At 42.9% G+C, this 13,898-nt stretch overlaps 1 protein-coding gene across 3 annotated transcripts in view; it reads left to right on the top strand.

Moving 5' to 3' along the window:
• Nucleotides 1-13,898, top strand: part of SPPL2A (signal peptide peptidase like 2A) — a 55,213-nt gene that overhangs the window by 13,711 nt on the left and 27,604 nt on the right. For all 3 annotated transcript variants that reach the window (XM_075897157.2, XM_075897156.2, XM_075897158.2), the window contains exons 5-8: nucleotides 2,440-2,573; nucleotides 6,349-6,500; nucleotides 11,319-11,415; nucleotides 12,793-12,894. In XM_075897157.2, coding sequence (XP_075753272.2) covers nucleotides 2,440-2,573; nucleotides 6,349-6,500; nucleotides 11,319-11,415; nucleotides 12,793-12,894 — 485 coding nt within the window. The remainder of the gene's footprint in view (nucleotides 1-2,439; nucleotides 2,574-6,348; nucleotides 6,501-11,318; nucleotides 11,416-12,792; nucleotides 12,895-13,898) is intronic.

A 13,898-nucleotide genomic window follows, 5' to 3' on the forward strand; every position in this document is an offset into this window, starting at 1 on the left:
TTTCAAAGGCATTTAAAAACACATCCATGTCTTTTCTTTCTGTAAAGAAAGGAAACAATTTTGCGTCTCTGCCTCCCTCTGTACATAGGGTCTGCCTCCAACTACTGGAATAGGGTTCTTCTGTTGATACAGTCTGTCCCAGTTGAGTTCATCTTGTTGCTCCTTCTTTCTCTTCTGGCTGATGTGCTGACTCTGTTTCTTGTGGTCAGCTCTCTCACATTCTTGTTCTGCAAGCAGCTGGGCTTTCAAGTTGCAGCTAGAAAGGTACAGACTAAACTTGTTTTTTCTCTACCCATTTATCTTTGCAGGAACTTGGCAGAAGTGATTGATTTGTTTTGAGTGTGATATGGTTTGTCCTCTTCCTTTGCTTCCCTTTAGGAGTTTTAACCAAGATTTTCCTCTCCTGCTAGACACTCTGATGCTGAACTGTTTGGACCATCATTTCTTTTCAGGTCCTCCTCAGATAGAAAGTGAATTAGCTGTGCTTCTGTCAGCTCTTGAACTTGTCTGTCTCTCTTTGCAACTCTCAACTGGATGATGATTTTTTTCAACAGTTAATAATTCCCTTTTTTATATCTTATCACTACTCGTTTCCTGAAAAAGCTGAGAAATTCTTGTTATGTTTTTTTCCTTCCACAGTATGTACTATCCCTGTTAGCACTTCCTGACAATTCACCACTATCTAACTGCACCAGACCTCGACAAAATACGGCCCACAGGCCAGATCTGGCCTGCCAAGCCACTGGATCCAGCCTGTGGAGGCAGTGGGGGAGCCCCAGGCAGACTCCCCTGCTTGCCAGGCAGCCCCACACGCCGCTCAAATGTGGATTGGGGTGCTTTTTTTTTCCCAGTCTGGATGATGTGGTGGTGGAGGGGGGGGGTCAGATGCTACTCCTGCCCTTATCATAATCCCGCTGGCCGATGGGAGCTGCGTATCTGAATAAGAAGCAGCCAGAAAGCACAACCCTCCTGCTCACTCACTCAAGTACACGGCCAAGCAGGCAGAAACATTTTAAGCTCTGCAAGCCTCTAGCTTTGCAGGCAGGCAGGGAAGTTTCCTGGCAAGAACCTGCCTCTGGCACCTCAGCCCCTCCCTTCCCTAACACTCTGCCCCACACTCCTGCCCTGCTATTCCACATGTACTCATACCCCCTCCCAGATCTGGCACCCCATCTCCTGCCAGAGAGCACAGTCCCCTTCTACATAAAGTCACATCCCAAAATCCTGCACCCCAGTTCCCTGCCCTAGGTCACAACCACCACCTATATCCAAATTCCCTCCCAGGCTCCATTCTCCCTTCTGCACCCCAATCCTTTACTCCAAGCTCCCTTCTGTAACCCAGACCCTGCATCTCCTCCATTAATACCATGGAAGAGTGTTGCACTCGACCACTTTCCAAAATCTTGGGAGTGGCCCTCCGTCAACAATTGTTGCGTTGGACTACACACACAGCTACCATATATGTCACAATTTGGAGGTAACTGCACCTTTTATCTACAGTATGGTTGTCATCTTGCTAATTTTATCTGTGTTCTGGTATTTTCCAGGGATTCTGTCTTAGGCCTCTAGTCATTTTTTCCTCAGGACAGGGCCCCATTCATCTCTCATCAGAACAGGATTGTCTCCCTGAAATTCACTGTGTCTATCCCAGAAGTTCTGCTGTAGTTCAGCCCCTATGTTTCGCTCTCTCCAGGAACAGTGGCAGGGTTACCAGTGATCAGACAGATTTCACAGAGCTCTGTGGACATATTTTAGAACAAGTATTACACTAAAAAGGTGTAATAAAGAATGAGGCGTCTGAACTCAGTATGTGTTTAGTCAGATGCTACCCGTCTTCCATGCAGTGAATCTGGTAGCTCAACATCCTTCTGACCCTGTGGACAAGGTTTGCCTCTGGTTAAAGGTTCATGTTAGTTTGGTTGAAAATGGAGGCCTCTTAGTTCAAGATGATACTTTATATAGTTTCCAGGGGCTTCTGAAACAGGTAAAGCTAGTCAGTGTCCCCTTCCATTCCCAAGACAGTGGAGCTTTAGCAGCTGAACATCTGTATAACAACACTGCATTAACCACCTCTAGTGATTCCAGATTTCACAGGAAATCCAGCCATAGACCCAAGAATACACACATGCATTTAACTTACTGATACAATGTACCCCATATCATTTAGTGTCTCAATAAAAAAAAGTATTTGACGTTTTCATGCTTCTGAGGTCTTGCTCACAAAAATGCAGATAACATTTATAAAGGTATTACAAGAATCTCCAGGTTATTTCTGTCTTATCATGTATTATACACTTTCATCTGTTGCAGCCGGTAAAATTGACTTAATACTCTGACCTGGTGTGCAGCAGAAGATGAAGATAACATCTGATTTTAAAAACAGGATAAGCACTGCATATTCTGCTGTAGTATGTAACTCCTACATTTATCATTCTTCAGGCCCTTGGAGGTAGGATTAACGTAACACTCTATTCACCATCTTTGCCAGAGTTTGACTACAGTATGGTTGTCATCTTTCTAATTGCTGTGTTCACCGTGGCACTGGGAGGCTACTGGAGTGGAGTATCAGAGCAGTAAGTTTCATTAAATGATATAACTATTCTATTAAGCAATGTAAAATGCAGTTCTAAATGTCTGTGGTGGTGATAATGGGCGTGAGGCAGGATGGTCCAGTTGCTGGGCATCAGTCTGAGGTTTAGGAAACTAAAGTACAATCCCTGTTCTGCCTTGGATTTCCTGTGAGACTTTGGGCAGTCGTGGTTTCCCAGTGCCTAGGTTCCCCATTCCCACTACCATATGTATCTGAGCATTTCTTATATTTAACATATGTATTCTCTCAAAACCTCTGAAGTAAATATGTACTACTATGTAAGCTCATAAGATAGAAACATGAGGACAATAAGAAATATGCCGCTTCTAAATATTGTCTTTAGCTTTTTATCTCATTGATGTCAAAAATATAATTCATCTAATGAATCATGCCAATGTTTCTGGCAAAACACTAAAGGCATATCCAGTTCTTAAAAAATGATTCCCACACAAAAGAGTTAGGTTGAGAGAAGTCTGAACTACTAAAAGGTACACAGCTAGTAAATAAATTGACATTGAAAGTGAAAGCCAAAGAGACAATAAGCCAATGTAAGAATATCCCCATACTGTTATAACACTCAAACACCACAATTTCATCTGGGTTCGTTGCTCATCGTGAAGAAAGGTTGGCACTCCAGTTTATATTTTTTAAAACTGCATTAGCATGAATAAATAACATTCTGCATAGCCTTGAGTTCATTAAATTATTCTTATCTCATATACCTAGAAATGGAGCACAAAGTGTGTGCAAGCTCACAAACACTTTAAAGGAAACCTGGATGGATATTTATGCTTCAACAGGGGTTTCTCTGTGTAACTGAAAGTGGAGAAAAACATTTTGAATAGTCTTAAATCCTGTTTGTGGTGGACAGGGTACAAATAATTGTTTTGGTTTGTCAGATGTGGCCATATCTCTGTGCAGTGGAAGGAGGTAATCAAAGACGTGTTTCTGTGAAGAAAATGTAAAAATACTAGCAAATTTGAAAAGACCGAGACTTCATATTAACCTGTATGAATAACTACCAAAATTTCATCCACCCCACTGCAGTAAACATGATTCCATTTTTGCAAAGGGGAAACTCAGTAGGTACTCGTAGCATAAGGAAGCCTTTTATGTCCCTATGTTAGATAGGCAGCTGTTGATCCATGGCATGCAGTATTGTACTACATTCACCCTTCTGTACACTTTTGACATTTTGGCCAAACAAGCTCATGTGATCCTTGGCTGTATAAAACAGAAATCTCAAGCAGAAGTAAGGAGGGTACATTGTCTGCCTTTGGCACTGGTGCAGTTGTTACTGGAATAGTGTCCAGTTCTGATGGCCATAATTCAAGAAGGATGTTCATAAATTGAGAGGATTAAAGAACCATCAGAGTGATTAAAAGATTGGAAAACGTATCTTATAATAGACTCTAGGAGCTCAGTCTCGTTATCTTAACAGAGAAGGTTAATTACTAGAGAAGGTTGATTACTAGAGCCCTATGCAAATATAAGTGTTGTACCTGCATCTGCAAAAATGATCTGTGGATATCCACATCTGTATGTGTGGATTTGCTCAGTTCTATTCTTTACAGGTTGAACCTCTCAGGTCTGGGACTCTCTGGTCTGGTAACATCTGTGGTCCTGGCAGCCCCAGGGGCTGGGAGTGGAACCTGACAGGCAAGGGCAGAGGGCCCCCATTAAGGTTCTGTGTGTGGCCCATGAGACATTTTGTTGTCCACTTGCAGGATTGCCAGATTCTGCTGGTTTCCATCCACACAGTTTTTTTCCCCCTCTTGTTTTACTGAAGTGATGTGCGTGTAAAACAAGGACTTGTGAAGTGTAGTGTGTGCTGATTGCACATGTTGACTATGAAAGCCGTGCGCTCCTGAATCCAATCCAAGTGCTGCTATGACTGATTTGGCGCACACTGCAGGTTCTAAGTATGCAAGGACAGTTAGCAAAACTATCATATCCCAGGAGAACATCTTGATTATGACAATCTTGAGGACCACTAAGATGGTGGAACTACTTGTGGCCCACTCACTAGCCTAGGTTGCCGATCATTGACTGCACACAGTGAAAATATGCTTCTTCAGATTTGTAAGCCACTAACTTAAAACAAATCCTCACAGAAAAGTATGCATTATACCTAGAAAATTCTTTCCTTGTTGGTTTTGTAAAATACCATATTTTCCAGCATATAAGACGACTTTTGATGCTAAAAAAAATCCCCCAAAAATCGGGGGTCGTCTTATATGCCGGGTATTGAGGCGGCTGCTGCGGCTTTGCTCCCGGTGCCTCTGGTCTGCTGGGGACCGTCTCCAGCAGACCAGGGACACCGGGAGCAAAGCTGGGGAGGCGGAGGGGCGCTGGGGTATAAGACGAAAACCTATCTTTTAACTAAAAATTAGGGGGTCGTCTTGTACACCGGAAAATACGGTAATCATTACCTTATCTACAAATGCTGACATGTTGAAATGATGGCCTTTGGATTTGGGGTAGTGTGAGAGAGGTAGTTTGCCTGTTTGGTTAAAGGCTTTTAGTTTTGTTTGGTGTAACATATTAATGGTTTCAGTAAGATTATTTCTTGTGATACGGTGTAAATATGGAGCACATTTGTATTATATGAAGAAATGTTACCTCTAATGAAACACCTCTTTGTCTTTTTTATCTCCCTGTTTAATTATGGAATATAGAAGCAGAAAAACTGGTAGCTGACTAACTGGATTTTGCTAACTTTTATGTTTTTTCAGATACTTAATGAGATGGACAAGTTCCTAAACACTTATTAGAATTTGTATATAATACAAACACCTGTCAATGATAGATCCATTTTCAGTGGTTTTGAATTCTTAGGATAAATTCCCTACTGACTTACCCAGGAAGACTCCACTGAAATCAGTGTGGTCAGGTCTGGTTTACACTAGAAAATTAGATTGACTCCAGTTGTGTTACATGAAGGTGTGAAAAATCCACACCCCCTGAGCAACATAGTTAAGACAGTCTAAATATTTGTGTAGACAGTGGTATGGTGATGGATTAATCTTTCCTACTGGCAAAGGTAGTGTCTCCTATACTTAAGCTCTACAGTGGCGCAGCAGCTGTACTGCTGTAGCATTTCAAGTGTCAACAAGTTGTAACTCTTGATTTTATACTAATGTAGATGACAGCAGATTTTGGACTAGTGGTTCCTAAAAAAGGAAGGCATGAGTGTTCCATTTATAACTGTTTTTTGTTTTGTTTTTTGTTTAAGAGGTAACTTTAGATTGTTTTGTTAAATGTTTTTTTTTAAGGTTTGACCCTCTTGTCTCAAACAGATTAATATAAGGAATTAAATATTTCATCATTACCTTTTGTGAAACAGGATGGATCTATAGAAAAGTAGGAGAGAATTTCAAAGGATATATTGGGAATTTGGCATATTTTTCTTTAAGTGCACAATAGGAAACTGACAGTATGGAAGATCAGAATATATACTAATTTTTTTTCCTTTAGGTTGTCAAATATTAATGTTCTGCCTGATCTACTCTTACAGCTCTCTGGGTTATTTTATGAATCTAGAGTAGCTTCAGATAGGCATGTTCTGAACTACCTAGCTTTTGAAGTCAATGAGCTTATGCACATACTAAAAGTTAGGCATATGGTTAATGACCTTGCTGAATTGTACTATCAGGGACTACTTAAATTAATAAAGCAAAAATGTTGGTCAAGATAGGCACTTTGTTTTTAAGGTCATAGTCACTGTCTATAACTGAAATCTTTTTTTATCTATGCAGTGAGGATTTAAAGGTAGAGGCAAACCCTGAAAACGGAGAAACAAGAAGAAAGAAAGATGATAATGTTACTTTAACCCCTCTAACAGTTATCGTATTTGTGATAATCTGTTGCGTCATGCTAGTCTTACTTTATTTCTTCTACAAATGGCTAGGTAAGTGATATCTATAATTCTCACTTGATTTCTTTTATGTATATACATTTTCTGCTTGAATTTAGTTTTTAATTCCGACTTAGTCAAGGTTCAGCTAACCTTTTTTTTTTTTTTTTTTTTAAATTCCCCCTTCATTTATTGAGGGAGCAGAATAAGACATACTTTAAAAAAAGGGAGGGAGGGAAAGGGGTGGGGGTGTGTGTGTGTGTGTGTGTGTGTGTGTTTCTCTCCATGGTTTCTTCTTCTCTCCTCTCCTCCCCACCACCCCCCCATGCCAATTTTTCTCCATTAAGGGTGCTAAGGCAATAGTTATTTTGTATGAAGTATATGTGAGAGATGGACCCAAACTTTGATGGTAAAAAAGTAATAGTGCATATGATGCCCTTTGTTCATCTTTTTAGAAGGAATGTTGTAGCTGAATATCTGGACTCTTCTAGAGCAACCACTTAGCCACATTAATTCGTTCTCTAAACTTATTTTAGATTTGTAGTTTCACCAGACTCCTTGTGGTAGGGCCAAGTGGCCTAAGTAAACCTGGTCTAATTGGACAGAGTTGTACATGCTACCAATGACCTAATTATCTTCCAAATGATGCAATCCTGAGGAAACTTTTGCATGATAACCTGTTGTTTTTTCCTCTGCCTCATTTGGTGACTTGAAGTGTATGAAGCTAGCATCTGCAGGATCCCTGCCTCATTTGTTACAGAAGTTGGGAAGGGTATGGTGACAAAGGCAGGGGATAGTGTGAGGAAAAAGGTTTTTCTGGTGATTAAGGAAGTTGAATGTTGTCATGGAGGAGTTGATTTTATTCCTGCTTCTGCCACAGAGTTGTGTGGTGGTGAGCATACAAAATTGGGATGATAGTACCATCTCCTTATAGGAAGATGAAAATAAATTCAAGTGTGTAAAGAGCTAAGATAATAGATAGCACCATAGAGCGGGGTGGGTAATAAAACATCAGCAGTTCAGAGGGTTAGTCCCTGGTAGGCCACTGCCACTATAGTTACCTGTACCTCCGCAGGTACAGATCATCTCCTCTCATGTTAGCCAAGAACGGTGATCGCAGATCCAGGGATCACAGCTGCAGGAGGCACAGGTAATATAGTTCAAACTTCCCTTGTCCGGCACCCTTGGAACTTGAGTAGTCCCAAACCACAGGAGCGACGAGGAGTCCTGTGGCACCTTATAGACTAACTGAAGTGTAGGAGCGTAAGCTTTCGTGGGCAAAGACCCACTTTGTCAGATGCAGGACCTGCATCTGACGAAGTGGGTCTTTGCCCACGAAAGCTTGTGCTCCTACACTTCAGTTAGTCTATAAGGTGCCACAGGACTCCTCGTTGCTTTTGCAGATTCAGACTAACACGGCTACCCCTCTGATACCAAACAACAGGGTTTGCCGGGCAAAGAGAGTAGGGAGCCTTGACCTGGGCTGTAGGTTCTGCTCCCTACTGGAGCTGTAGTCCCTGTCACCTGATGCTGCCTCCAGCCCCCCACCAAGCTAATTCTGACCAGGGCTGCGTCCCCCACCGTGCCAGCCCCAGGCAGGGACCAGCCCCGCTGCAACCAACTCTAGCCGGGGCTTCACCCGCCTCAGTGATGACTCCCCCTTCTGACTCCAGCACTGGCTGGGGCAGTGCTCTTTGCCGCCAGCCATGACTGGGGCTGTCTCTCTCTCTCTACCCCCCTGACCAAGGCTATTATTCCCACCGCGCCAGCCCCACTTGAGTAGTGGTGGGGAGCACATCCCAGCCTGGGCCGCACTTCTGAACCTGGCTGGCAGGGGCTCTCTGGTCCAGCAATATCTGTGGTCCTACCAGACCACAGATGTTGCCAGACCAGAGAGTCCCAGATTTTAGAGGTTCAGTCTTTACGTCGGTGTGGAGGCTTGCCAGGTGCTAACTCTGACAGACAGGATCTGACCTGTGGGCCGGTATTTGCCCACCCATACCATAGAGACGCTCATGTTCTTGTTACATAAAAACCTAACAAGTTAATTTTGGGTTTGTGTGTCTTGTTTGGCTTGTGGGTTGTTTGGTGAATTCCTTCCACTTATATTAATTTAGATGGCATTCTTAATTTCAGTTGACATCCTTTACAATATCTGGAGTGAAGTCCTTCAGCAGGTTCATGTTGTGACCTAACTGGTTTAAACACCAGGACATTCAAATTAGATGCTAATGGTTCAGTTATCTGATGGGTATGAAGGAAAAACAAGCCAATTAAATAGTATACTGAAGGAGTGTGCACCTTAACTTTACATTTATTGAATTTTATTGGTGTCTGTTATAACATTGTAACCTATTCACCTGGATCGCTTCACTCATGTAAAGTTGTACATGTGCATTGACTGTTGTTGGTGTATTGAATGGAAGAAGTGTTTTTTGGTATTTGATCTTTTTATGGTACTATAAAGAGAAACTATTTTGAGATGCATAGTAGAACACACATTTAGGCTTGAATAAATATTAACCATTCAGCACTATCAAAATATATTAAATGTTAATTATATGATAAATGTTTATTTTGGTATAAATATTCTTTTGAGGGAAAAATCATATGCCTGTTAAGTCTGATTATATGTAAGTGACTGATGAGGAATCTATTGTGTAAATCCTTTTTTCTACGCACTGGCTTTGTGATACTCTGCTCAGACCACCCAGAACTGGAAGCCACTGTGTTGACCTTTCTGCCTCAGCATATAACAACCATGCTGCTAAGCTGTGTGTCAGCTGTGTGACACTCCAGCCTGTCCATCTTGCTAGCAAATTCCTTGAGATTCTGCCAGCCTAAACATTGCTTTTCAGGTAAAAGTCAGTCAACCCCAGTTCCTCAGTTGCCCAGAGACATCTCCCTGTCATAGGACACTTACAAAAATTATTAAATTTGTTGCCTCCAAAGAGTCAGAGCCCAAATAGCTGCGTTTAGGATCCATTCCCCCCAGACCAAGGAGTTAGAGCACAAAAGCTGTTGTGATATAATGCCACATGCAGACGGACTCTCAAGAGTTGCTGGGACGTGAAGCAATGTGCCTCGAGGCATTGGGAGAGGTCCCAGGATTCATCACAGCCCCCCTCCGCCTTCCCACAAGCCTCAGCAGCAGAAGACGTGCTCTGTGGGATAGTAGCCCAGAGTGCACCACTCCAAATGCTGCCAAAACTCTGTTCACACTACTGCACTGGCAACTGACAGTGTGGAGACATAACAGGGGTTCCTGCAGCACTTTATTTCTGCCAGTGTAGACAAAGCCTTTGCCTCAAAAGTCAGGAAGACTTCTTGTGTGTTCACTAAGTTGTTTTCTGCTTGTTAACTTGATTGCTTTGTTTATGTTGTATGTAAAGATCCTTTAATTATCCTCTGCCTGCATTCAAGCCAATCAGTCAGGTAAATCCCCATGCTTTTTGTCCAGAGCAAGTTTGTTTTATGCACTGCCTCTCAAACATGTTTTAAGAACATATTTCTAGTACACATACATACTACTTTATACACAGCCAGGACATACATCATGCAGTGAAAGTCCTGAACTTACAAGATACTTTTTGGGAATATATTATAATGGTAGTGTTTTGGGGGTAGTGTCAGGCCAGTTATGAGTTATAGTATAGTGGGCCCTCTGCCAGTGGGCATTGAGGGGCTTGGAGGGGTATGGACTTGGCAAAGCATAATAGGTCCTCTACTATTTAATACAACTATTGGACATGTCTGTGAAGCATCCATTTCAACAAAAGTCTAACTTTCTTAGCTGCTCCTATTGAAGCAAGTGGGTGTTTCATCACTAACTTCCATGGCAACAGGCATGAACCCTTCATTTAGGGTAGGATAAGACTCGCTGGGAAATGCAGTTAACTACAAATAATTGTTTGTCTTGTTTTTTCAGTTTTTCTGTTGCCTCTCCAAAATTCTAGGAATCTTTTTCTATTTGTAACACAATTAATAATACACAATTTTTAGCTCATTTTTTTTCCAAGTGAGACACACTATTGGAAATTATGAGATAGTTAAATAGAGTATCTTTAAGAGCCCACCTCAATAGTTTTTAGTCCTTAACTCCAGAGGCACCGACTTCCTGATTTCTTGGAGTGCTTGACTCTTGCTCCATCCCAAGCCCCACACTGATTGCACCCTTTCCCCTAAAGTCCCATCCTACTTCTTCTTGCCCCCATGCTGCTTCTCCCCATTCTACCCCTTCCCCTGAGTGTGCTTTGGCCTTCCTCCTTCCCTCCCCACCCCCAGTGCCTCCTGCCTTCCGCCGACCAGTGAGGAGGGGATGAGGGGGAAGAGCTGATTGACCAGACCCACCAGTGAGTGCTAAGCATCTCAGTTTTTTTTCCATTTGTACTCCAGTCCTAGAGCACCCACAGAGTTGGTGCCTATGCTTTGCTCATCCACCTACAAAATCTCAGCTTCTGTAAAAGCTTGCAAGAAAACTGGTCTTGGAATGTACCCACAATATTTACAAATTCAGCTCTGGTGGCCTAAGAAAGTGATTGTTCTGTTCTTAGTGGTATTAGTGCCTCGCCTCTTCCCCTTCCCCTCCCAAAAAAAACCCCACATGTGAGCATGAACTTTATTTCCTTTAAAAATGACATTTAAAACATTAAAATTCAAATCTCTTGTTGGTGTGAATTTTTATAACAGGATTTAAGGTTCAGTACTTCTTGTATTGAAAACTTATTGATGCAATCTTGATTTAAAGAGACATAAGTAATGCCACTATTCTGTTACTATTATCACAGGTATTTGCTAGCCTTTGCCTCCTTCCTGCAAGAGCATCTTTGTGCTGAATATGTTTTTGTCATTTACTTTTGTTCTTCCTTCTAGTGTATGTAATAATATCGGTTTTCTGCTTGGCATCTGCAATGAGTTTATACAACTGTCTTTCTGCACTCATTAGAAAAATATCATGTGGGCAGTGCAGGTATTGTACATCTCATTTACCTTGTGGTTTATTTGTTTTGGATATTTTTCTGTAGCTACTTGTCTGCTAGGAGGAGATGTAGTAATGGTTTGAGTAACTAACGGTGGTGTCCAAACAATTCTGAAGCAGCAGCCACTGTAGTGGCTACTGCTATAATGAACTAGCCACACTCAAGTGGCCAAATAGCCACGTGTGGCTAGTGTGTCGGACACCATGGTACCATAGCTTTAAGCGTGCAGCTGCTTATGTATTCAGTATTTTAGATTTATCAGAAAGCCAGGGTGCCTACAGGGAGAGATGGGGCTCTTCAAAACAACTTTTAAAATGCACAACTTAAAGTGGTCCCTAAGTAGTCCTTACTCACTTGATTATGACTATTGTATGAGCAAGGAATATTAGCATATAGAAATGTGAGCTCCTGCAACAGTGAACTGTTGAGAACTTTGCAGTGTGATTTCAAAATTAATAAAACTGAACTCTGTTGGAGCAAGTGGGCAAAGTGAGTTTCAAAATACTGGCAGTCCCCGAGTTACGTGGATCCGACTTACGTCGGATCCCTACATACAAATGGGGCTTTTCTCGCCACGGAGGACGCGGATGGCGGGACCGCCCAGACACGCCGCGGTCCTGCCGCCCACGTCCTCCGCGATGAGAGAAGCCTGGTCTGCTGCGGGAGGAGGCGCACTAGCTGCACGCCCCCCCGCCCCCCAGCAGACCAGGGAGACGCGGGCGGCGGGACCACCAAGATGTGCCGCGGTCCCACCGCCCGCATCCTCCGTGGCTTTGCTCCGCGTCTCCCTGGTCTGCTGGGGGCCCCCCCCAGCAGACTAGGGAGACGCGGAGCGGCTTTTCTCGCTGCGGAGGACGCGGGTGGCAGGACCGCCCGCGTCCTCCGCAGCAAGAAAAGCCTGGTCTGCTGGGGGGGGGGGGGGAGGGCGCATTAGCTACTGAAGCCTGGGGTAGAGCAGCTGGGGTGCTGCCGCGTTGGTCCCGCAGTGCCGCTCCTCGGCGCTACTGGACCTACCCGGCAGTGCCCCAGCTGCTCTGTCCCAGGCGTCCAGATTCAGCCGCTGTTGAAACTGATCAGCGGCTGATTTCAGGAAGCCCGGGGCAGAGCAGCTCTGCCTCGGGATTCCTGTAGTCAGCCGCTGGTCAGTTTCAACAGCGGCTGAATCTGGACGCCAGTTCCGACTTACATACAAATTCAACTTAAGAACAAACCTACAGTCCCTATCTTGTACGTAACCCGGAGACTGCCTGTAAAGGACAGCTCAGAGAAAGAATGTCTTGTGAGCACCTTTGATGAATCTAACTATTTTATTATATTGTAGGGCTTTTTTTGTTTAAAGTCAATTAAATTAGCCATTTTATTTTTAGGATTTCATGTTGCAGCAAAAGTATTGAAGTGAGACTTATTTTTCTTGCTGGATTCTGCATAGCAGCAGCTGTTGTTTGGGCAGTGTTTCGAAATGAAGACAGGTATGTGTGGATTTTTGGAGAAAATTTTGAAAGGTTGTAATTCTAATGTGTAACTGTATCAATCACCCATCCAAATAGAAGATCCTGGAGCACAGTGTCCTTTTTAAATTTTTGTTGTTAATTTTTAAAAAAGGCATGAAACTTTACTAAACTTAAGCAGCTAAATGAGAAGAGCTGGTATAAAATTAAAACCAGAGCCAGTCTTAGGGATGGGCCACGACCTCCCAAATCCTCCCCCCAAGTTTCCCTGACCCTTTTTCTCTCCCCTCCCCAATATATTTTTTTTTTAAATCATCTGGAAACCCTGTGAGTGAGTCAGGCAGTTGCCGGGGCCACCAATTGATTAGGACTGGCCCTGATTAAAACAAAGCTATAGGATTTATGTTTTTATGGCTATTTGTGGTTACTAAATAAGGAAATTCATAGAGATGAGGAGGAATCATTCTTTAACAGCTGACTGAATACTGAAGGGGGGGGATGATGCAAAAATAGGAAAATGTTGTTTTTCAAAAAAGAACAATAGATCTACTACCATCCTTGATTGAAAACAAGTCTCTTGACCCTGATGACTTGAAGCCTAGTGCAGAACAACATATCAGGCTAATATTATTGTCAAAGCAGCAAACTAAAGGAGCTGGCATGCCAGTGGCTGGCACAAAATATAATTCTACTACAGTAGTCTGTGTGGCTGTGATGGCTCGAGGAGGGAGAGGAAGAGTGTGTAAGGGGTAGCAGTAGTTGTTTCATCTCTTCTCTCTTCCCTTCCCCCCCCCCCCCCAATCCAGTTTCTGTGCAGCTGGTGTACTCTACAGCATGGGGATTAGAAGAATCTGACGATTTCTATCAGTGGGGCTGCTCATGTGTAAAAGGGCCACCTTGAAATAAGTCTCTATTTTCACTTAATCCGGCTTCATAACAGATAACTTACTGAAAATAATGTTCATATTACAGGATGGTTTACCCAAGAGCTCAGTGCTACAGTTTAAAGCAAATTCTACCTATTA

The sequence above is a fragment of the Pelodiscus sinensis genome, chromosome 14 (genome assembly GCF_052426305.1).
Source record: "Pelodiscus sinensis isolate ZL-2025 chromosome 14, ASM5242630v1, whole genome shotgun sequence".
Taxonomy (NCBI): Eukaryota; Metazoa; Chordata; order Testudines; family Trionychidae; genus Pelodiscus; species Pelodiscus sinensis.